The sequence below is a fragment of the Oncorhynchus clarkii genome, chromosome 7 (genome assembly GCF_045791955.1).
Source record: "Oncorhynchus clarkii lewisi isolate Uvic-CL-2024 chromosome 7, UVic_Ocla_1.0, whole genome shotgun sequence".
NCBI lineage: Eukaryota > Metazoa > Chordata > Actinopteri > Salmoniformes > Salmonidae > Oncorhynchus > Oncorhynchus clarkii.
Window position 1 is genome coordinate 83,461,370 of NC_092153.1, and position 25,000 is coordinate 83,486,369.

The 25,000-nt window shown below is 45.4% G+C and overlaps 1 protein-coding gene across 2 annotated transcripts in view; it reads right to left on the bottom strand.

The window, feature by feature from the left end:
- The window catches only part of LOC139413918 (ATPase plasma membrane Ca2+ transporting 2), a 178,848-nt gene that overhangs the window by 112,831 nt on the left and 41,017 nt on the right, over window positions 1–25,000 (bottom strand). For both annotated transcript variants that reach the window (XM_071161779.1, XM_071161778.1), the window contains exon 2: window positions 11,129–11,329. In XM_071161779.1, coding sequence (XP_071017880.1) covers window positions 11,129–11,329 — 201 coding nt within the window. The remainder of the gene's footprint in view (window positions 1–11,128; window positions 11,330–25,000) is intronic.

Consider the following 25,000-nt stretch of genomic DNA (forward strand, 5'->3'; position numbering starts at 1 on the left):
AGCTCCAACAGTGCAGTAATATCTAATGCTTGTGTTTCTAGCTCCAACAGTGCAGTAATATCTAATGCTTGTGTTTCTAGCTCCAACAGTACAGTAATATCTAATGCTTGTGTTTCTAGCTCCAACAGTACAGTAATATCTAATGCTTGTGTTTCTAGCTCCAACAGTACAGTAATATCTAATGCTTGTGTTTCTAGCTCCAACAGTACAGTAATATCTAATGCTTGTGTTTCTAGCTCCAACAGTACAGTAATATCTAATGCTTGTGTTTCTAGCTCCAACAGTACAGTAATATCTAATGCTTGTGTTTCTAGCTCCAACAGTATAGTAATATCTAATGCTTGTGTTTCTAGCTCCAACAGTACAGTAATATTTAGCAATTAAACATATAAACACAAAACACAATTTACACATAATCCAGAAAAATAAAGAAATTAAGAAATATCAGAAGTGCAATGTCGGAGACCGGAATATAAATATATACAGTGTAGTAGTACAGTCTATATATATATTTATGTGTGTGTATATATAGTGTTACATCACTGTATTTCTGTATATACAGTGCATTCGGAAAGTATTCAGACCCCTTGACTTTTTCCACATTTCGTTATGTTACAACCTTATTCTACAATGAATGAAATAGTTTTTTCCCCCCTCATCAATCTACACCCAATACCCCATAATGACAAAGCAAAAACATATTTTTTTTAATGTTTGCAAATGTATTGAAAAACTGAAATATTACTGTCACGACTTCCGCCGAAGTTGGTCCCTCTCCGTGTTCGGGCGGCGTTCGGCGGTCGAAGTCGGTCCCTCTCCTTGTTCGTTCGGAGGTCGAAGTTGGTCCCTCTCCTTCTTCGGCGGTCCAAGTCACCGACCTTCTAGCCATCGCTGATCCACTTTTCATTTTCCATTTGTTTTGTCTTGTCTTTTATCACACCTGGTTCCAATTCCATCAATTACATGTTGTATATTTAACCCTCTGTTCCCCCTCATGTCCTTGTCGGTTATTGTTTATTGTAAGTGCTTGTTCACGTTATGTCCTGTCGTGCGTCTGTTTATGTACCCATTTATTGATACGACAGGACATTTATTGATTGTTCTGTTTTCCGGTGTTTTTTTTGTTATTAAACTGTGCTGTTGGAAAAACAGTTTTTTTCTCTCCTGCGTCTGACTTCTCTGCCGCCAGTACGCACCCCTTACACAGACCCTCTACTCAGTACTTTTGGCAGCGATTACAGCGTAGAGTCTTCTTGGGTATGACGCTACGAGCGTGGCACAACTGTATTTGGGGAGTTTCGCCCATTCTTCTCTGCAGATCCTCTCAACCTCTGTCAGGTTGGATGGAGAGTGTTGCTGCACGGTTATTTTCACGTTTCTCCAGAGATGTTCGATCAGGTTCAAGTCCGGGCTCTGGCTGGGCCATTGAAGGACATTTAGAGACTTGTCCCAAAGCCAATCCTGCGTTGCCTTGGCTGTGTGCTTAGGGTCATTGCCCTGTTTGAACGTGAACCTTAGACCCAGTCTGAGGTCCTGAGCGATCTGGAGCAGGTTTCTCCCAGTCCCTGCCACTGAAAAACATCCCCACAGCATGATGCTGCCACCACCATGCTTCACCATAGGGATGGTGCCAGGTTTCCTCCAGACGTGAATCTTGTCATTCAGGCCAAATAGTCAATCTTGGTTTCATCAGACCAGAGAATCTTTTTTCTCATGGTCTGAGAGTCTTTAGGTGTCTTTTGGCAAACTCCAAGAGGGCTGTCATGTGTCTTTTACTGAGGAGTGGCTTCTGTCTGGCCACTCTACCATAAAGGCCTGATTGGTGAACTGCTGCAGAGATGGTTGTCCTTCTGAAAGGTTCTCCCATCTCCACAGAGGAACTCTGTGTGACCATAGGGTTCTTGGTCACCACCCAGACCAAGGCCATTCTCCCCTGATTGCTCAGGGGAGAAACTGATTGCTCAGTTTGGCCGAGCTGCCAGCTCTAGGAAGAGTCTTGGTGGTTTCAAACTTCTTCCATTTAAGAATGATGGAGGCCACTGTGTTCTTGGGGACCTTCAATGGTGCAGAAATGTTTTGGTACCGTTCCCCAGATCTGTGCCTCGACATAATCCAGTCATGGAGCTCTACGGACAATACTTTCGACATCATGGCTTGGTTTTTGCTCTGACATGCACTGTCAATTGTGGGATCTTATATAGACAGGTATGTGTCTTTCCAAATCATGTCCAATCAATTGAATTTACCACAGGTGGAATCCAAAAAAGTTGTAGAAATATCTCAAGGATGATAAATGGAAACAGGATGCAAATGAGCTCAATTTTGAGTTTCAGAGCAAAGGCTTTGAGTACTTATACAACAAACTGACTTGTCATCCTATGATGGTGCCACGTTGAAAGTCACTGGTAAATTGAATGGCTGTGTGCTCGATTTTATACACCTGTCAGGAACAAATCCACTTATTTGAAGGGGTGTCCACATACTTTTGTATAAATAGTATATAAAGCTCATTCTGTTGGTATATGGCCCTGCCCCGTCCAGGGAGACAGACATTTCATTCTGTTGATATATGGCCCTGCCCTGTCCAGGGAGACAGATATTTAATTCTGTTGATATATGGCCCTGCCCCATCCAGGGAGGGAGACATTTCAGTCTGTTGATATTTGTATATATTATGGATCCCCATTAGTTCCTGCCAAGGCAGCAGCTGCTCTTCCTGGGGTTTATTATGGATCACCATTAGTTCCTGCCAAGGCAGCAGCTGCTCTTCCTGGGATTTATTATGGATCCCCATTAGGTCCTGCCAAGACAGCAGCTACTCTTCCTGGGGTTTATTATGGATCCCCATTAGTTCCTGCCAAGACAGCAGCTACTCTTCCTGGGGTTTATTATGGATCCCCATTAGTTCCTGACAAGACAGTAACTACTCTTCCTGGGGTTTATTATGGATCCCCATTAGCTCCTGCCAAGACAGTAACTACTCTTCCTGGGGTTTATTATGGATCCCCATTAGTTCCTGCCAAGACAGCAGCTACTCTTCCAGGGGTTTATTATGGATCCCCATTAGCTCCTGCCATGGCAGCAGCTAGTCTTCCTGGGGTTTATTATGGATCCCCATTAGCTCCTGCCAAGACAACAGCTACTCTTCCTGGGGTTTATTATGGATCCCCATTAGTTCCTGCCAAGGCAGCAGCTACTCTTCCTGGGGTTTATTATGGATCCCCATTAGCTCCTGCCAAGACAGTAACTACTCTTCCTGGGGTTTATTATGGATCCCCATTAGCTCCTGCCAAGACAGTAGCTACTCTTCCTGGGGTTTATTATGGATCCCCATCAGTTCCTGCCAAGGCAGCAGCTACTCTTCCTGGGGTTTAATATGGATCCCCATTAGCTCCTGCTATGGCAGCAGCTACTCTTCCTGGGGTTTAATATGGATCCCCATTAGCTCCTGCCAAGACAGTAACTACTCTTCCTGGGGTTTATTATGGATCCCCATTAGCTCCTGCCAAGACAGCAGCTACTCTTCCAGGGGTTTATTATGGATCCCCATTAGCTCCTGCCAAGACAGCAGCTATTCTTCCAGGGGTTTATTATGGATCCCCATTAGCTCCTGCCAAGACAGCAGCTACTCTTCCAGGGGTTTATTATGGATCCCCATTAGTTCCTGCCAAGGCAGCAGCTACTCTTCCTGTGGTTTACTATGGATCCCCATTAGCTCCTGCCAAGACAGCAGCTACTCTTCCAGGGGTTTATTATGGATCCCCATTAGTTCCTGCCAAGACAGCAGCAACTCTTCCATGGGTTTATTATGGATCCCCATTAGTTCCTGCCAAGACAGCAGCTACTCTTCCAGGGGTTTATTATGGATCCCCATTAGTTCCTGCCAAGACAGCAGCTACTCTTCCTGGGGTTTATTATGGATCCCCATTAGCTCCTGCCAAGACAGTAGCTACTCTTCCTGGGGTTTATTATGGATCCCCATTAGTTCCTGCCAAGGCAGCAGCTACTCTTCCTGGGGTTTAATATGGATCCCCATTAGCTCCTGCCAAGGCAGCAGCTACTCTTCCTGGGGTTTATTATGGATCCCCATTAGTTCCTGCTAAGGCAGCAGCTACTCTTCCTGGGGTTTATTATGGATCCCCATTAGTTCCTGCCAAGGCAGCAGCTACTCTTCCTGGGGTTTATTATGGATCCCCATTAGATCCTGCCAAGGCAGCAGCTACTCTTCCTGGGGTTTATTATGGATCCCCATTAGATCCTGCCAAGGCAGCAGCTACTCTTCCAGTGGTTTATTATGGATCCCCATTAGCTCCTGCTAAGGCAGCAGCTACTCTTCCTGGGGTTTATTATGGATCCCCATTAGTTCCTGCCAAGGCAGCAGCTACTCTTCCTGGGGTTTATTATGGATCCCCATTAGCTCCTGCCAAGGCAGCAGCTACTCTTCCTGGGGTTTATTATGGATCCCCATTAGTTCCTGCCAAGGCAGCAGCTACTCTTCCTGGGGTTTATTATGGATCCCCATTAGCTCCTGCCAAGACAGTAACTACTCTTCCTGGGGTTTATTATGGATCCCCATTAGCTCCTGCCAAGACAGCAGCTACTCTTCCAGGGGTTTATTATGGATCCCCATTAGCTCCTGCCAAGACAGCAGCTACTCTTCCAGGGGTTTATTATGGATCCCCATTAGCTCCTGCCAAGACAGCAGCTACTCTTCCTGGGGTTTATTATGGATCCCCATTAGTTTCTACCAAGGCAGCAGCTACTCTTCCTGTGGTTTATTATGGATCCCCATTAGTTCCTGCCAAGGCAGCAGCTACTCTTCCTGGTGTTTATTATGGATCCCCATTAGTTCCTACCAAGGCAGCAGCTACTCTTCCTGGGGTTTATTATGGATCCCCATTAGTTCCTACCAAGGCAGCAGCTACTCTTCCTGTGGTTTATTATGGATCCCCATTAGTTCCTGCCAAGGCAGCAGCTACTCTTCCTGGGGTCCGGTAAAATTAAGGCATTTATACAATTTAAAAAACATTACAATACATTCATAACACATTTCACAACACACTAAGTGTGAATGTGATGAAGTAAATGAAAGCGGAAATAAATCATTCTCTCTACTATTATTCTGACATTTCACATTCTTCAAATAAAGTGGCGATCCTAATTGACCTAAAACAAGGAATTTTTACTAGGATTAAATGTCAGCAATTGTGGAAAAACTGAGTTTATTAAATGTATTTGGCTAAGGTGTATGTAAACTTCTGACTTCAACTGTATATACTTTAGGATTTATACCTACCTGAAAGATATATAATTCCTTTGTTTTTAGTGTACCTTAGTTTATGGCTCCCCCTCTTGCCCATTAGAGACTGCTGAGGGGTTGACGGCTCATAATAATGTCCGGAATGGAGTGTGGAATGGTAACCAGCACATCGTTTTCAAGTGTTTGATACCATTCCATGTACTCCATTCCAGACATTATAATGAGCTGTTTTCCCCTCAGAAGCCTCCACTGCTCTTGCCCATTCATTGTACTGTGGCAAGTGTTTTGGATAAAGGAAGGAAGTTGGGCCTTCGGTGGGAGGAGTCCTAGCTAGATTCGGGAGAGGTATATAGCCCGGTGAGAGGAGTCCTAGCTAGATTCGGGAGAGGTATATAGCCCGGTGAGAGGAGTCCTAGCTAGATTCGGGAGAGGTATATAGCCCGGTGGGAGGAGTCCTAGCTAGATTCGGGAGAGGTATATAGCCCGGTGGGAGGAGTCCTAGCTAGATTCGGGAGAGGTATATAGCCCGGTGGGAGGAGTCCTAGCTAGATTCGGGAGAGGTATATAGCCCGGTGGGAGGAGTCCTAGCTAGATTCGGGAGAGGTATATAGCCCGGTGGGAGGAGTCCTAGCTAGATTCGGGAGAGGTATATAGCCCGGTGGGAGGAGTCCTAGCTAGATTCGGGAGAGGTATATAGCCCGGTGGGAGGAGTCCTAGCTAGATTCGGGAGACGTATATAGCCCGGTGGGAGGAGTCCTAGCTAGATTCGGGAGAGGTATATAGCCCGGTGGGAGGAGTCCTAGCTAGATTCGGGAGAGGTATATAGCCCGGTGGGAGGAGTCCTAGCTAGATTCGGGAGAGGTATATAGCCCGGTGGGAGGAGTCCTAGCTAGATTCGGGAGAGGTATATAGCCCGGTGGGAGGAGTCCTAGCTAGATTCGGGAGAGGTATATAGCCCGGTGGGAGGAGTCCTAGCTAGATTCGGGAGAGGTATATAGCCCGGTGGGAGGAGTCCTAGCTAGATTCGGGAGAGGTATATAGCCCGGTGGGAGGAGTCCTAGCTAGATTCGGGAGAGGTATATAGCCCGGTGGGAGGAGTCCTAGCTAGATTCGGGAGAGGTATATAGCCCGGTGGGAGGAGTCCTAGCTAGATTCGGGAGAGGTATATAGCCCGGTGGGAGGAGTCCTAGCTAGATTCGGAAGAGGTATATAGCCCGGTGGGAGGAGTCCTAGCTAGATTCGGGAGAGGTATATAGCCCGGTGGGAGGAGTCCTAGCTAGATTCGGGAGAGGTATATAGCCCGGTGGGAGGAGTCCTAGCTAGATTCGAGAGAGGTATATAGCCCGGTGGGAGGAGTCCTAGCTAGATTCGGGAGAGGTACATAGCCCGGTGGGAGGAGTCCTAGCTAGATTCGGGAGAGGTATATAGCCCGGTGGGAGGAGTCCTAGCTAGATTCGGGAGAGGTATATAGCCTTTTGACACACAGAACGTATTATCTATTTTTTTCTTCTTCCAGTTATCCATTCTTTAACACTACCACCTGCCTTTCAGCCAATCAGTACCCGCTAGAGAACGTTGCCGGCGTCCCCATTAGCATATCAGAATGCATACCAACCAGCAAGGTGCAGACAGCAGCACTAACGGTTGTTAAATAGTGCATCAACTCTTATAAAGAATGACTTGCATGAAGAACTATTATTGTAAATATATTAATGTAAGAAAATAATAATAATAATAACAACAACAATAGTGATTTGTTTAGATAGTCAAGGATATGTTTTTGTATAATTCTATAAAAGTCCTAGAAATGTAGGCCTACAATCTATTTTAATTTCCCTTACAATAAAAACATTACAGTGTTCTCCGATTGAACAACGTTATTTATAGATTCGATTAGTAATAGAGTTATAGTAACTAATAACAAGATGTAACAAACAAAAAAAAACTGTCATTTGTTGATTGTGGATGAAGTGGTTTCCTGCATCAAACAACACAACAGCATTTTCAGTCACCTCCTTGTCTGAAGGACACGAGGGTAACAGGTTAATGTCAAGCCCTGCATGTTTTGAGAGGGTAACAGGTTCATGTCAAGCCCTGCATGTTTTGAGAGGGTAACAGGTTCATGTCAAGCCCTGCATGTTTTGAGAGGGTAACAGGTTCATGTCAAGCCTTGCATGTTTTGAGAGGGTAACAGGTTCATGTCAAGCCCTGCATGTTTTGAGAGAGTAACAGGTTCATGTCAAGCCCTGCATGTTTTGAGAGGGTAACAGGTTAATGTCAAGCCCTGCATGTTTTGAGAGGGTAACAGGTTCATGTCAAGCCCTGCATGTTTTGAGAGGGTAACAGGTTCATGTCAAGCCCTGCATGTTTTGAGAGGGTAACAGGTTAATGTCAAGCCCTGCATGTTTTGAGAGGGTAACAGGTTAATGTCAAGCCCTGCATGTTTTGAGAGGGTAACAGGTTAATGTCAAGCCCTGCATGTTTTGAGAGGGTAACAGGTTCATGTCAAGCCCTGCATGTTTTGAGAGGGTAACAGGTTAATGTCAAGCCCTGCATGTTTTGAGAGGGTAACAGGTTAATGTCAAGCCCTGCATGTTTTGAGATGGTAACAGGTTAATGTCAAGCCCTGCATGTTTTGAGAGGGTAACAGGTTAATGTCAAGCCCTGCATGTTTTGAGAGGGTAACAGGTTAATGTCAAGCCCTGCATGTTTTGAGAGGGTAACAGGTTCATGTCAAGCCCTGCATGTTTTGAGAGGGTAACAGGTTCATGTCAAGCCCTGCATGTTTTGAGAGGGTAACAGGTTCATGTCAAGCCCTGCATGTTTTGTTTTTTAAAGTCTCCATGGAATGGAGGCCAACATTGGCTGCTACTGTAGGCTGAATGACAAAACAGCTGTTTCCATGGTAAAATGTTATGGGATGTATTTTCTCCATTTGTTTTAATGGTAGACCACTCTGGTACGCCTACATTATGATCAAATTGTCACGCCCTGATCTGTTTCACCTGTCTTTGTGATTGTCTCCACCCAACCTCCAGGTGTCACCTGTTTTTCCCCTTTAGTACCCGGTGTATTTATCCCTGTGTTTCCTGTCTCTCTGAGCCAGTTCCTCTTGTTTTCCCCATTAGTCCCCGGTGTATTTATCCCTGTGTTTCCTGTCTCTCTGTGCCAGTTCGTCTTGTTTTCCCCATTAGTCCCCGGTGTATTTATCCCTGTGTTTCCTGTCTCTCTGTGCCAGTTCCTCTTGTTTTCCCCATTAGTCCCCGGTGTATTTATCCCTGTGTTTCCTGCCTCTCTGTGCCAGTTCGTCTTGTTTTGCCAAGTCAACCTAGCTCCTATTTTCCCCAGTCTCTGTTTTTTCCTAGCCCTCCTGGTTTTGACCCTTGCCTGTCCTGACGCCGAATCCGCCTGCCTGACCACTCTGCCTGTTCTGACATCAAGCCTGCCTGTCGTTTGGTATTGTTTGGAGTCTAACCTGGTTGATGAACTCTCTGCTGTCCCCGGCCTGTCTTTTGGTATTGTTTGGAGTCTAACCTGGTTTATGAACTCTCGCCTGTCCCCGGCCTGTCTTTTGGTATTGTTTGGAGTCTAACCTGGTTTATGAACTCTCGCCTGTCCCCGGCCTGTCATTTGGTACTGTTTGGAGTCTAACCTGGTTGATGAACTCTCGCCCGTCCCCGGCCTGTCATTTGGTACTGTTTGGAGTCTAACCTGGTTGATGAACTCTCGCCTGTCCCCGGCCTGTCATTTGGTACTGTTTGGAGTCTAACCTGGTTGATGAACTCTCGCCTGTCCCCGGCCTGTCTTTTGGTATTGTTTGGAGTCTAACCTGGTTTATGAACTCTCGCCTGTCCCCGGCCTGTCTTTTGGTATTGTTTGGAGTCTAACCTGGTTTATGAACTCTCGCCTGTCCCCGGCCTGTCATTTGGTACTGTTTGGAGTCTAACCTGGTTGATGAACTCTCGCCCGTCCCCGGCCTGTCATTTGGTACTGTTTGGAGTCTAACCTGGTTGATGAACTCTCGCCTGTCCCCGGCCTGTCATTTGGTACTGTTTGGAGTCTAACCTGGTTGATGAACTCTCGCCTGTCCCCGGCCTGTCTTTTGCCTACTCCTTTTGTTATAATAAATATCGGAGCTCAACCATCTGCCTCCTGTGTCTGCATTTGGGTCTACTTGGCCACTGTTAAAACTGTAACTTAAAGCAGGTACAGCCTCAGTGTTCACAGTAAAACTGTAACTTAAAGCAGGTACTGCCTCAGTGTTCACAGTAAAACTGTAACTTAAAGCAGGTACAGCCTGTGTTCACAGTAAAACTGTAAGTTAAAGCAGGTTCAGCCTCAGTGTTCACAGTAAAACTGTAACTTAAAGCAGGTACAGCCTCAGTGTTCACAGTAAAACTGTAACTTAAAGCAGGCACAGCCTCAGTGTTCACAATATGCCGAAAATATTTTAGAGGGAACATTGGTTATTCCAGACCGTTCTACACGTTTTACAGTTTAAACAGTGTTTCTTGCTTCGGAAGCACGCTAATGAACAAAGCCCCAAAACAAGGCCAAATCAGGTAGTTCAGCCCCCTCTTAAAAACAAACGCTTTCATGTCTTTTAAAATGCAGCGGTCGGGTCTGATATGCTAATCAAATCTAGGTCTTTTATTCTCTGAATCAAACTAAAGTCAACCTCATATTTTATTCTTTGAAGCTTTTGAGGCTTTGAGGATGATGGTTTCAGGTTGTACACACACACACACACACACACACACACACACACACACACACACACACACACAAACACACACACACACACACACACTCCAGCCACAGGTTTCAGATTGTATACTCCTCAGTCCTGTCCACATCGTGTCAGAGACAGACTGGCCATAGGAAAACTCTGGTAAATGTATTTTTATTTCACCTTTATTTAACTAGGTAGGCCAGTTGAGAACAAGTTTTCATTTACAATGGGACCGGTTAATCTTTAGCTCATAGGACCTTTCTAAATTGGGTTATTTTTGGGAGGTAAAATTACCATTATATTGCTAATAAATGGCGGGGTAATAAAAATATTAGCCTGTGTGAAACGCTCAATTTCTGGTCCCAGTCCCATCTACTGAAAAGTCAGGTTGTCTCTAGCCTGTTTGTCCTGTCTTCATCCTCTAGCCTGGTCCCAGTCCCATCTACTGAAAAGTCATGTTGTCTCTAGCCTGTTTGTACTGTCTTCATCCTCTAGCCTGGTCCCAGATCTGTTTGTCCTGTCTTCATCCTCTAGCCTGGTCCCAGATCTGTTTGTACTGTCTTCATCCTCTAGCCTGGTCCCAGATCTGTTTGTACTGTCTTCATCCTCTAGCCTGGTCCCAGTCCCATCTACTGAAAAGTCAGGTTGGCTCTAGCCTGTTTGTACTGTCTTCATCCTCTAGCCTGGTCCCAGATCTGTTTGTACTGTCTTCATCCTCTAGCCTGGTCCCAGTCCCATCTACTGAAAAGTGGTACCCTATTCCCTATGGGCCCTTGTCAAAAGTAGTGTACTACATAGAGAATAGCATGCCATTTGTGACACACGCTTAATGTCCTGTCCTCCTTTCCTGTAACTCTCTGTCTAATCCACAGTGTTCCTTACAACAGCCCAGGTAGAGAGTTGATGTATGGCCTTTCTCTGGTGAAAACCTCATTACCCCCCCCCCCCCCCCCCCCCCCCGCCAGTTCTCCCTTGGCTCATACCCAGATCTTCCTTAGATTTCGAGGAGCGCGCTTAGGTGTGTGTGTGTGTCTGCCTGCATACTGAATGTGTGTTAACATATGTGTCTGTGTGCGTGAGTACGTACGTGTGTGTGTGTGCATGAGTGCAAGTGTTGTCTGCGTGTCAGTACTCACACTCTCCGCTGTCCCCTCCCGGAGGCTGATAGAAGGACAGTCCCAGAGAGATCAGGGCAGCCACCTCCAAGATGATCAGAGTCACGTCCTGCAGGGCTTCCCATACTAACTGGAGGAAGGTCTTTGGCTTCTTCGGAGGTATTAGGTTTTCCCCATACACTTCTTTCCTCTTATCTAGGTCGGTTGCATCTCCTGTTAAGCCTGTTTGGAGAGAGAATTAATAACAATTGAATAACATTTAACTATTGTACAAATCACATCTACATATGTAAAAAATCATATCTCTCTCTCGCTCTAAATATAAAAAGCTACAAATTATCATACACACATGACAATACACTGTCTGGTTTTCCTTTTTCCTCTGTCTCCTCCACACACACTCTACTAGAGAACACACACAAACCAGCCATCCACTTCTACACACAAACCACCCATACACCAACTACCCATACACCAACCACCAGGACACCAACCACCCATAAACCAACCACCCGTACACCAACCACCCATACACCAACCACCCGTACACCAACCACCCGTACACCAACCACCCATACACCAACCACCCATAAACCAACCAACCACCCACATACCAACCACCCACACACTAACCACCGACACACCAACCACCCATATACTGTCAAAATCACAAAGACAACTGAAATTATAACCAGTTTTAGGAGGGCATGTGATTTTTTGAATGGTTTTCCCCCGTTGCCCCTCCTTCTCCATCAGTAGGGCCTGCTCCTTCTCCAGCAGTAGGGCCTGCTCTGCTCCTTTGCAAACAGTAGGGCCTGCTCCCCTCCTTCTCCAACAGTAGGGCCTGTTCCCCTCCTTCTCCAACAGTAGGGCCTGCTCCCCTCCTTCTCCAACAGTAGGGCCTGCTCCCCTCCTTCTCCAGCAGTAGGGCCTGCTCCCCTCCTTCTCCAACAGTAGGGCCTGCTCCCCTCCTTCTCCAACAGTAGGGCCTGCTCCACTCCTCTTCTCCAACAGTAGGGCCTGCTCTGCTCCTTCTTCATCAGAAGGGCCTGCTCCCCTCCTTCTCCCAACAGTAGGGCCTGCTCCGCTCATTTTCCCACAGTAGGGCCTGCTCCGCTCCTTCTCCAACAGTAGGGCCTGCTCTGCTCCTTCTCCATCAGTAGGGCCTGCTACGCTCATTTTCCAACAGTAGGGCCTGCTCTGCTCCTTCTCCAACAGTAGGGCCTGCTCCGCTCATTTTCCAACAGTAGGGCCTGCTCCCCTCCTTCTCCAACAGTAGGGCCTGCTCCTCTCCTTCTCCATCAGTAGGGCCTGCTCCCCTCCTTCTCCAACAGTAGGGCCTGCTCCCCTCCTTCTCCATCAGTAGGGCCTGCTACCCTCCTTCTCCATCAGTAGGGCCTGCTCCCCTCCTTCTCCAACATTAGGGCCTGCTCCTTCTCCATCAGTAGGGCCTGCTCTGCTCCTTCTCCATCAGTAGGGCCTGCTCCCCTCCATCAGTAGGGCCTGCTCCTTTCCTTCTCCATCAGTAGGGCCTGCTCCCCTCCTTCTCCATCAGTAGGGCCTGCTCTGCTCCTTCTCCATCAGTAGGGCCTGCTCCCATCCTTCTCCATCAGTAGGGCCTGCTCTGCTCCTTCTCCATCAGTAGGGCCTGCTCCCCTCCTTCTCCAACATTAGGGCCTGCTCTGCTCCTTCTCCATCAGTAGGGCCTGCTCTGCTCCTTCTCCAAAATTAGGGCCTGCTCTGCTCCTTCTCCATCAGTAGGGCCTGCTCCCCTCCTTCTCCATCAGTAGGGCCTGCTCCCCTCCTTCTCCATCAGTAGGGCCTGCTCCCCTCCTTCTCCAACATTAGGGCCTGCTCCTTCTCCATCAGTAGGGCCTGCTCTGCTCCTTCTCCATCAGTAGGGCCTGCTCCCCTCCATCAGTAGGGCCTGCTCCTTTCCTTCTCCATCAGTAGGGCCTGCTCCCCTCCTTCTCCATCAGTAGGGCCTGCTCCGCTCCTTCTCCATCAGTAGGGCCTGCTCCCCTCCTTCTCCATCAGTAGGGCCTGCTCCCCTCCTTCTCCAACATTAGGGCCTGCTCTGCTCCTTCTCCATCAGTAAGGCCTGCTCCTCTCCTTCTCCGCTCCAACAGGTTTTCATCAAGGATCTGTCTGTACTTTGCTCTGTTTATCTTTCCCTCAACTGGTCTCCCAATCCCTGCCATTGAAAAATATCCCCACCACAAATCCGGGATCCGGCTGGGCCACTCAAGGAGATTTAGAGACTTGTCCCGAAGCCACACCTGCATTGTCTTGGCTGTGTACTTAGAGTTGTTGTCCTGTTGGAAAGGGAACCTTTGCCCCAGTCTGAGGTCCTGAGCGCTCTGGAGCAGGGTTTCATCAAGGATCTCTCTGTACTTTGCTTCGTTCATCTTTCCCTCGATCTTGACTAGTCTCCCAGTCCCTGCCACTGAAAAACATCCTCATAGCATGATGCTGCCACCACCATGCTTCACCGTATAGATAGTGCCAGGTTTCTTCAAGATGTGACGCTTGGCAATCAGGCCAAAGAGTTCAATCGTGGTTTCATCAGACCAGAGAATCTTGTTTCTCATGGTCTAAGAGTCTTTAGGTGCCTTTCGGCAAAATCCAAGCAGGCGGTCATGTCCCTTTTACTGAGGAGTGGCTTCCGTCTGGCCACTCTACCATAAAGGCCTGATTGCTGGAATGCTGCAGAGATGGTTGGTCTTCTGTAAATTTCTCCCATCTCCACAGAAGAACTTTGGAGCTCTGTCAGAGTGACCATCGGATTCTTGGTCACCTCCCTGACCAAGGCCATTCCCCCCTGATTGCTCAGTTTGGCCAGGCGGCCAGCTCTAGGAAGAGTCTTGGTGGTTCCAAACTTCTTCCATTTAAAAATGATGGAGGCCACTGTGTTCACGGGGACCTTCAATGCTGCAGAAATTTTTTGGTACCCTTCCCCAGATCTGTGCCTCAAAACAATCCTGTCATGGAGCTCTACGGACAATTCCTTCAACCTCAAGCCTTGGTTTTTGCTCTGACATGCACTGTCAACTGTGGTACCTTTATATAGACAGGTGTGTGCCTTTCCAAATCATGTCCAGTAGTAATAGACATAGAGATAGTGATAGAGAAAGTGATAGTAATAGAGATAGTGATAGAGATATTGATAGTGATAGTGATAGATATATTGATATCACTATTGATATTGATAGTGATAGAGAAAGTGATAGTAATAGAGATAGTGATAGATATATTGATATCACTATTGATAGTGATAGTGATAGAGAAAGTGATAGTAATAGTGATAGTGATAGAGATATTGCAGCGGTGTAGCCTAGTGGTTAGAGTGTAGAGGTGGCAGGGTAGCCTAGTGGTTAGAGTGTAGAGGTGGCAGGGTAGCCTAGTGGTTAGAGTGTAGAGGTGGCAGGTAGCCTAGTGGTTAGAGTGTAGAGGTGGCAGGTAGCCTAGTGGTTAGAGTGTAGAGGAGGCAGGGTATCCTAGTGGTTAGAGTGTAGAGGTGGCAGGTTGTCTAGTGGTTAGAGTGTAGAGGTGGCAGGTAGCCTAGTGGTTAGAGTGTAGGGGAGGCAGGGTAGCCTAGTGGTTAGAGTATAGGGGTGGCAGGGTAGCCTAGTGGTTAGAGTGTAGGGGAGGCAGGGTAGCCTAGTGGTTAGAGTGTAGGGGAGGCAGGGTAGCCTAGTGGTTAGAGTGTAGGGGTGGCAGGTAGCCTAGTGGTTAGAGTGTAGGGGCGGCAGGGTAGCCTAGTGGTTAGAGTGTAGGGGTGGCAGGTAGCCTAGTGGTTAGAGTGTAGAGGCGGCAGGGTAGCCTAGTGGTTAGAGTGTAGGGGAGGCAGGGTAGCCTAGTGGTTAGAGTGTAGGGGTGGCAGGTAGCCTGGTGGTTAGAGTGTAGGGGCGGCAGGGTAGCCTAGTGGTTAGAGTGTAGAGGAGGCAGGTAGCCTAGTGGTTAGAGTGTAGAGGTGGCAGGTAGCCTAGTGGTTAGAGTGTAGAGGAGGCAGGGTAGCCTAGTGGTTAGAGTGTAGAGGTGGCAGGGTATCCTAGTGGTTAGAGTGTAGAGGCGGCAGTATAGCCTAGTGGTTAGAGTGTAGAGGTGGCAGGGTAGCCTAGTGGTTAGAGTGTAGAGGTGGCAGGGTAGCCTAGTGGTTAGAGTGTAGAGGCGGCAGGGTAGCCTACTGGTTAGAGTGTAGGGGTGGCAGGTAGCCTAGTGGTTAGAGTGTAGGGGCGGCAGGGTAGCCTAGTGGTTAGAGTGCAGGGGTGGCAGGTAGCCTAGTGGTTAGAGTGTAGGGGAGGCAGGGTAGCCTAGTGGTTAGAGTGTAGGGGAGGCAGGGTAGCCTAGTGGTTAGAGTGTAGGGGTGGCAGGTAGCCTAGTGGTTAGAGTGTAGGGGAGGCAGGGTAGCCTAGTGGTTAGAGTGTAGGGGAGGCAGGGTAGCCTAGTGGTTAGAGTGTAGGGGAGGCAGGGTAGCCTAGTGGTTAGAGTGTAGGGGAGGCAGTATAGCCTAGTGGTTAGAGTGTAGAGGTGGCAGGGTAGCCTAGTGGTTAGAGTGTAGAGGTGGCAGGGTAGCCTAGTGGTTAGAGTGTAGTGGCGGCAGGGTAGCCTAGTGGTTAGAGTGTAGGGGTGGCAGGTAGCCTAGTGGTTAGAGTGTAGGGGCGGCAGGGTAGCCTAGTGGTTAGAGTGTAGGGGAGGCAGGGTAGCCTAGTGGTTAGAGTGTAGGGGTGGCAGGTAGCCTAGTGGTTAGAGTGTAGAGGAGGCAGGGTAGCCTAGTGGTTAGAGTGTAGGGGAGGCAGGGTAGCCTAGTGGTTAGAGTGTAGGGGAGGCAGGGTAGCCTAGTGGTTAGAGTGTAGGGGTGGCAGGTAGCCTAGTGGTTAGAGTGTAGAGGAGGCAGGGTAGCCTAGTGGTTAGAGTGTAGAGGAGGCAGGTAGCCTAGTGGTTAGAGTGTAGAGGCGGCAGGGTAGCCTAGTGGTTAGAGTGTAGGGGTGGCAGGTAGCCTAGTGGTTAGAGTGTAGAGGAGGCAGGGTAGCCTAGTGGTTAGAGTGTAGAGGAGGCAGGGTAGCCTAGTGGTTAGAGTGTAGAGGAGGCAGGGTAGCCTAGTGGTTAGAGTGTAGGGGTGGCAGGTAGCCTAGTGGTTAGAGTGTAGAGGTGGCAGGGTAGCCTAGTGGTTAGAGTGTAGAGGAGGCAGGGTAGCCTAGTGGTTAGAGTGTAGAGGTGGCAGGTAGCCTAGTGGTTAGAGTGTAGGGGAGGCAGGGTAGCCTAGTGGTTAGAGTGTAGAGGTGGCAGGGTAGCCTAGTGGTTAGAGTGTAGGGGAGGCAGGGTGGCCTAGTGGTTAGAGTGTAGGGGAGGCAGGGTAGCCTAGTGGTTAGAGTGTAGGGGAGGCAGGGTAGCCTAGTGGTTAGAGTGTAGGGGAGGCAGGGTAGCCTAGTGGTTAGAGTGTAGTGGAGGCAGGGTAGCCTAGTGGTTAGAGTATAGGGGTGGCAGGGTAGCCTAGTGGTTAGAGTGTAGGAGAGGCAGGGTAGCCTAGTGGTTAGAGTGTAGGGGAGGCAGGGTAGCCTAGTGGTTAGAGTGTAGGGGTGGCAGGTAGCCTAGTGGTTAGAGTGTAGGGGCGGCAGGGTAGCCTAGTGGTTAGAGTGTAGGGGTGGCAGGTAGCCTAGTGGTTAGAGTGTAGAGGCGGCAGGGTAGCCTAGTGGTTAGAGTGTAGGGGAGGCAGGGTAGCCTAGTGGTTAGAGTGTAGGGGTGGCAGGTAGCCTAGTGGTTAGAGTGTAGGGGCGGCAGGGTAGCCTAGTGGTTAGAGTGTAGGGGAGGCAGGGTAGCCTAGTGGTTAGAGTGTAGAGGAGGCAGGGTAGCCTAGTGGTTAGAGTGTAGAGGTGGCAGGGTATCCTAGTGGTTAGAGTGTAGAGGCGGCAGTATAGCCTAGTGGTTAGAGTGTAGAGGTGGCAGGGTAGCCTAGTGGTTAGAGTGTAGAGGTGGCAGGGTAGCCTAGTGGTTAGAGTGTAGAGGCGGCAGGGTAGCCTAGTGGTTAGAGTGTAGGGGTGGCAGGTAGCCTAGTGGTTAGAGTGTAGGGGCGGCAGGGTAGCCTAGTGGTTAGAGTGTAGGGGTGGCAGGTAGCCTAGTGGTTAGAGTGTAGGGGAGGCAGGGTAGCCTAGTGGTTAGAGTGTAGGGGAGGCAGGGTAGCCTAGTGGTTAGAGTGTAGGGGTGGCAGGTAGCCTAGTGGTTAGAGTGTAGAGGAGGCAGGGTAGCCTAGTGGTTAGAGTGTAGAGGAGGCAGGTAGCCTAGTGGTTAGAGTGTAGAGGCGGCAGGGTAGCCTAGTGGTTAGAGTGTAGGGGTGGCAGGTAGCCTAGTGGTTAGAGTGTAGAGGAGGCAGGGTAGCCTAGTGGTTAGAGTGTAGAGGAGGCAGGGTAGCCTAGTGGTTAGAGTGTAGAGGAGGCAGGGTAGCCTAGTGGTTAGAGTGTAGGGGTGGCAGGTAGCCTAGTGGTTAGAGTGTAGAGGTGGCAGGGTAGCCTAGTGGTTAGAGTGTAGAGGAGGCAGGGTAGCCTAGTGGTTAGAGTGTAGAGGTGGCAGGTAGCCTAGTGGTTAGAGTGTAGGGGAGGCAGGGTAGCCTAGTGGTTAGAGTGTAGAGGAGGCTGGTAGCCTAGTGGTTAGAGTGTAGAGGTGGCAGGGTAGCCTAGTGGTTAGAGTGTAGACGTGGCAGGTAGCCTAGTGGTTAGAGTGTAGAGGTGGCAGGGTAGCCTAGTGGTTAGAGTGTAGAGGCGGCAGGGTAGCCTAGTGGTTAGAGTGTAGGGGAGGCAGGGTAGCCTAGTGGTTAGAGTGTAGGGGAGGCAAAGTAGCCTAGTGGTTAGAGTGTAGAGGTGGCAGGGTAGCCTAGTGGTTAGAGTGTAGAGGTGGCAGGTAGCCTAGTGGTTAGAGTGTAGAGGTGGCAGGTAGCCTAGTGGTTAGAGTGTAGGGGAGGCAGGGTAGCCTAGTGGTTAGAGTGTAGAGGCGGCAGTGTAGCCTAGTGGTTAGAGTGTAGAGGTGGCAGGTAACCTAGTGGTTAGAGTGTAGAGGCGGCAGTATAGCCTAGTGGTTAGAGTGTAGAGGTGGCAGGTAACCTAGTGGTTAGAGTGTAGAGGCGGCAGTATAGCCTAGTGGTTAGAGTGTAGAGGTGGCAGGTAACCTAGTGGTTAGAGTGTAGAGGCGGCAGTATAGCCTAGTGGTTAGAGTGTAGAGGCGGCAGGGTAGCCTAGTGGTTAGAGTGTAGAGGCGGCAGGGTAGCCTAGTGGTTAGAGTGTAGAGGCGGCAGTGTAGCCTAGTGGTTAGAGCGTTGGACTAGTAACCGGAAGGTTGCAAGTTCAAACCCCCGAGCTGACAAGGTACACATCTGTCTTTCTGCCCTTGAACTGGCAGTTAACCCACTGTTCCTAGGGCGTCATTGAAAATAAAAATGTGTTCTTAACTGACTTGCCTAGTTAAATAAAGGTCAAATATTATTATATTTTTAATTCACACTTTCTCGTCTAGTGATATTGATAGAGAAAATGATAGTGATATTGATAGTGATAGAGAAAATGATAGTAATAGTATAGAGATACAGAGAGTGAAAGTGATAATGATAGAACTATAGATAGTGATAGAGATAGTGCTAATGATAGAACTATAGATAGTGATAGAGATAGTGATAGAGATAGTGATAATGATAGAACTATAGATAGTGATAGAGATAGTAAAAGAGATAGTGACAATGATAGAACTATGGATAGTTAAAGAGATAGTGACAATGATAGAACTATAGATAGTGATAGAGATAGTAAAAGAGATAGTGCTAATGATAGAACTATAGATAGTGATAGAGATAGTAAAAGAGATAGTGACAATGATAGAACTATAGATAGTTAAAGAGATAGTGACAATGATAGAACTATAGATAGTGATAGAGATAGTAAAAGAGATAGTGCTAATGATAGAACTATAGATAGTGATAGAGATAGTAAAAGAGATAGTGACAATGATAGAACTATAGATAGTTAAAGAGATAGTGACAATGATAGAACTATAGATAGTGATAGAGATAGTAAAAGAGATAGTGACAATGATAGAACTATAGATAGTTAAAGAGATAGTGACAATGATAGAACTATAGATAGTGATAGAGATAGTGATAGAGATAGTGATAAAACTATAGATAGTGATAGAGATAGTAAAAGAGATAGTGACCATGATAGAACTATAGATAGTGATAGAGATAGTGCTAATGATAGAACTATAGATAGTGATAGAGATAGTGCTAATGATAGAACTATAGATAGTGATAGAAATAGTGCTAATGATAGAACTATAGATAGTGATAGAAATAGTGCTAATGATAGAACTATAGATAGTGATAGAGATAGTGCTAATGATAGAACTATAGATAGTGATAGAAATAGTACTAATGATAGAACTATAGATAGTGATAGAGATAGTGCTAATGATAGAACTATAGATAGTGATAGAAATAGTGCTAATGATAGTGATAAAACTATAGATAGTGATAGAGATAGTAAAAGAGATAGTGACCATGATAGAACTATAGATAGTGATAGAAATAGTGCTAATGATAGAACTATAGATAGTGATAGAAATAGTGCTAATGATAGAACTATAGATAGTGATAGAGATAGTGCTAATGATAGAACTATAGATAGTGATAGAAATAGTGCTAATGATAGAACTATAGATAGTGATAGAGATAGTGCTAATGATAGAACTATAGATAGTGATAGAAATAGTGCTAATGATAGAACTATAGATAGTGATAGAGATAGTGCTAATGATAGAACTATAGATAGTGATAGAGATAGTGATAGAGATAGTGATAATGATAGAACTATAGATAGTGATAGAGATAGTTAAAGAGATAGTGACAATGATAGAACTATAGATAGTGATAGAGATAGTAAAAGAGATAGTGCTAATGATAGAACTATAGATAGTGATAGAGATAGTAAAAGAGATAGTGACAATGATAGAACTATAGATAGTTAAAGAGATAGTGACAATGATAGAACTATAGATAGTGATAGAGATAGTAAAAGAGATAGTGCTAATGATAGAACTATAGATAGTGATAGAGATAGTAAAAGAGATAGTGACAATGATAGAACTATAGATAGTTAAAGAGATAGTGACAATGATAGAACTATAGATAGTGATAGAGATAGTAAAAGAGATAGTGACAATGATAGAACTATAGATAGTTAAAGAGATAGTGACAATGATAGAACTATAGATAGTGATAGAGATAGTGATAGAGATAGTGATAAAACTATAGATAGTGATAGAGATAGTAAAAGAGATAGTGACCATGATAGAACTATAGATAGTGATAGAAATAGTGCTAATGATAGAACTATAGATAGTGATAGAAATAGTGCTAATGATAGAACTATAGATAGTGATAGAGATAGTGCTAATGATAGAACTATAGATAGTGATAGAAATAGTGCTAATGATAGAACTATAGATAGTGATAGAGATAGTGCTAATGATAGAACTATAGATAGTGATAGAAATAGTGCTAATGATAGAACTATAGATAGTGATAGAGATAGTGCTAATGATAGAACTATAGATAGTGATAGAGATAGTGCTAATGATAGAACTATAGATAGTGATAGAGATAGTGCCAATGATAGAACTATAGATAGTGATAGAGATAGTGACAATGATAGAACTATAGATAGTGATAGAGATAGTGATAGAGATAGTGATAAAACTATAGATAGTGATAGAGATAGTAAAAGAGATAGTGACCATGATAGAACTATAGATAGTGATAGAAATAGTGCTAATGATAGAACTATAGATAGTGATAGAAATAGTGCTAATGATAGAACTATAGATAGTGATAGAGATAGTGCTAATGATAGAACTATAGATAGTGATAGAAATAGTGCTAATGATAGAACTATAGATAGTGATAGAGATAGTGCTAATGATAGAACTATAGATAGTGATAGAAATAGTGCTAATGATAGAACTATAGATAGTGATAGAGATAGTGCTAATGATAGAACTATAGATAGTGATAGAGATAGTGCTAATGATAGAACTATAGATAGTGATAGAGATAGTGCCAATGATAGAACTATAGATAGTGATAGAGATAGTGACAATGATAGAACTATAGATAGTGATAGAGATAGTGATAGAGATAGTGATAATGATAGAACTATAGATAGTGATAGAGATAGTGATAGAGATAGTGATAATGATAGAACTATAGATAGTGATAGAGAAAGTGATAATGATAGAACTATAGATAGTGATAGAGATAGTAAAAGAGATAGTGCTAATGATAGAACTATAGATAGTGATAGAGATAGTGCCAATGATAGAACTATAGATAGTGATAGAGATAGTGACAATGATAGAACTATAGATAGTGATAGAGATAGTGATAGAGATAGTGATAATGATAGAACTATAGATAGTGATAGAGATAGTGATAGAGATAGTGATAATGATAGAACTATAGATAGTTAAAGAGATAGTGACAATGATAGAACTATAGATAGTGATAGAGATAGTAAAAGAGATAGTGACAATGATAGAACTATAGATAGTTAAAGAGATAGTGACAATGATAGAACTATAGATAGTGATAGAGATAGTGATAGAGATAGTGATAAAACTATAGATAGTGATAGAGATAGTAAAAGAGATAGTGACCATGATAGAACTATAGATAGTGATAGAAATAGTGCTAATGATAGAACTATAGATAGTGATAGAAATAGTGCTAATGATAGAACTATAGATAGTGATAGAGATAGTGCTAATGATAGAACTATAGATAGTGATAGAAATAGTGCTAATGATAGAACTATAGATAGTGATAGAGATAGTGCTAATGATAGAACTATAGATAGTGATAGAAATAGTGCTAATGATAGAACTATAGATAGTGATAGAGATAGTGCTAATGATAGAACTATAGATAGTGATAGAGATAGTGCTAATGATAGAACTATAGATAGTGATAGAGATAGTGCCAATGATAGAACTATAGATAGTGATAGAAATAGTGCTAATGATAGAACTATAGATAGTGATAGAAATAGTGCTAATGATAGAACTATAGATAGTGATAGAGATAGTGCTAATGATAGAACTATAGATAGTGATAGAAATAGTGCTAATGATAGAACTATAGATAGTGATAGAGATAGTGCTAATGATAGAACTATAGATAGTGATAGAAATAGTGCTAATGATAGAACTATAGATAGTGATAGAGATAGTGCTAATGATAGAACTATAGATAGTGATAGAGATAGTGCTAATGATAGAACTATAGATAGTGATAGAGATAGTGCCAATGATAGAACTATAGATAGTGATAGAGATAGTGCTAATGATAGAACTATAGATAGTGATAGAGATAGTGCTAATGATAGAACTATAGATAGTGATAGAGATAGTGCTAATGATAGAACTATAGATAGTGATAGAGATAGTGATAGAGATAGTGATAATGATAGAACTATAGATAGTGATAGAGATAGTGATAGTGAAAGAAAAAGAGAAGACAAGAAAGCAATAGAATGAGAAGCAGCAGAGACAGAGGAGGAGGGGATGAGTTGGGGTGATGTCTGAGGCTGAGAACAACCAGCTAGTGAGAGAGAGAGAGAGAGAGAGAGAGACAGCGAGAGGGTGAGAGTGAGAGTGAATGTGAGTGTGTGAGTGAGAGAGAGAGGTGTTAGAATGGTAGAATTCCCACCAGCCCGTGTTCTAAATACTACAGTTATATATAGACTCATTAAGCATTCTGTTTTTAATTGTCTTGCTCTGTGTGAGAAGAGATAGAAGCACATTGATGTCTCACAGCATCGCAAACAGACACACACAGGACCACATGAGAACACACACACACACACACACACAACATCACACCACCATGTGAACACACGTACACACACCACAGCGTGAACACACGAACACACACACATACTGTGCCACGTGCCGAGAGTCTTCTCTGGTCATAGCAGTGGGGAGCATCACTCTCACTCTCTCTCTCACACACACACACCACCATACAGCGCACACACACACACACACACACACACACACACACACACACACACACACACACACACACACACACACACACACACACACACACACACACACACAACCATACAGCACAGACAGAATACACACACACACACACACACACACCACCATACAGCGCAGACAGAATACACACACACACACAGCTAAAGGGTAGAGCTGCCGCTTTCAAGGAGCGGGACTCTAACACTGAAGCTCATGAGAAATCCCGCTATGCCCAGGCAAAGCATCAATACAGGACTAAGATCGAATCGTACTACACCGGCTCCGGCGCTCGTCGGACGTGCCAGGGCTGGAAAACTATCACAGACGGGAAAGGGAAGCTAAATTACTTCTATGCATGTAACACTGAAACATGCATGAGAGCATCAGCATCAGCAGAGCACCAGCTGTTCCGGATGGCTGTGTGATCACGGTCTCCGTAGCCGATGTGAGTAAGACCTTTTAACAGGACAACAGACCCCACAGAGCCCTCACCTACAGAGAGATGAGCCTAGAGAAGAGTCCCCTCAGCCAGCTGGTTCTGAGACTCTGTTCACAAACCCAAACAGACCCCACAGAGCCCTCACCTACAGAGAGATGAGCCTAGAGAAGAGTCCCCTCAGCCATCTGGTTCTGAGACTCTGTTCACAAACACAAACAGACCCCACAGAGCCCTCACCTACAGAGAGATGAGCCTAGAGAAGAGTCCCCTCAGCCAGCTGGTTCTGAGACTCTGTTCACAAACACAAACAGACCCCATGGAGCCCTCACCTACAGAGAGATGAGCCTAGAGAAGAGTCCCCTCAGCCATCTGGTTCTGAGACTCTGTTCACAAACACAAACAGACCCAACAGAACCCCTGGGCAGCAACACATTTAGACCCAACCCAATTATGAGAACGCAAAAACATAACTATTTGACACACTGGAAAGAATCAACCAAAAAAACATAGCAAACTGGAATGCTATTTGGCCCTGAACAGAGAATACACAGTGGCAGAATACCTGACCACTGTGACTGAACCAAACTTAATTGAGAAAGGCTGCAGTTTGTGCAGTTTGAAAGAGAAGACAGGCTATGCACCCACTGTCCACAAAATGAGGTGGAAACTGAGCTACACTTCCTAACCTCCTGACAAATGTATGACAACTTTAGAGATACATTATTTTCCCCACAGATCACACAGACCCACAAATAATTTGAAAACAAATCAAACAATGATACACTCCCATATCTGTTAGGGGAAATGCCACAGTGTGCAAATCACAGCTGCAATATTTGTGGCCCGTTGCCATGAGAAAAGGACAACCAGAGGAACACAAACAACATGGTAAATATTGATCTGTTTATCTTCTCCTACTTTTCATACTACAACTATTTGCACATCGCTAAAAGTCTGTACATACTGTAACTGATTAAATAAAACGCTTGAAATGTCTTTCATTTTCAAACCTTTTTGAGTGCAATGTTTACTGTAAATTTCTAACACGTTTCCCATGCCAATAAAGCCCTGATGAATTGAAGAGAGACAGAAGGAGAGAGAGAGAGCGATACAGAGTGATGTAGAGAGAGAGAGAGAGAGCAATACAGAGAGAGAGAGAGAGAGAGAGAGAGAGAGAGGTAGAGAGTGATGTAGAGAGAGAGAGAGAGAGAGAGAGAGAGAGAGAGGTGTAGAGAGAGAGAGAGATAGAGAGAGAGAGAGAGAAAGAGAGAGAGAGAGAGAGAGCGTGATGTAGAGAAAGAGAGAGAGAGAGAGCGTGATGTAGAGAAAGAGAGAGAGAGAGAGCGAGGGATACACAGAGAGAGAGAGAGAGAGAG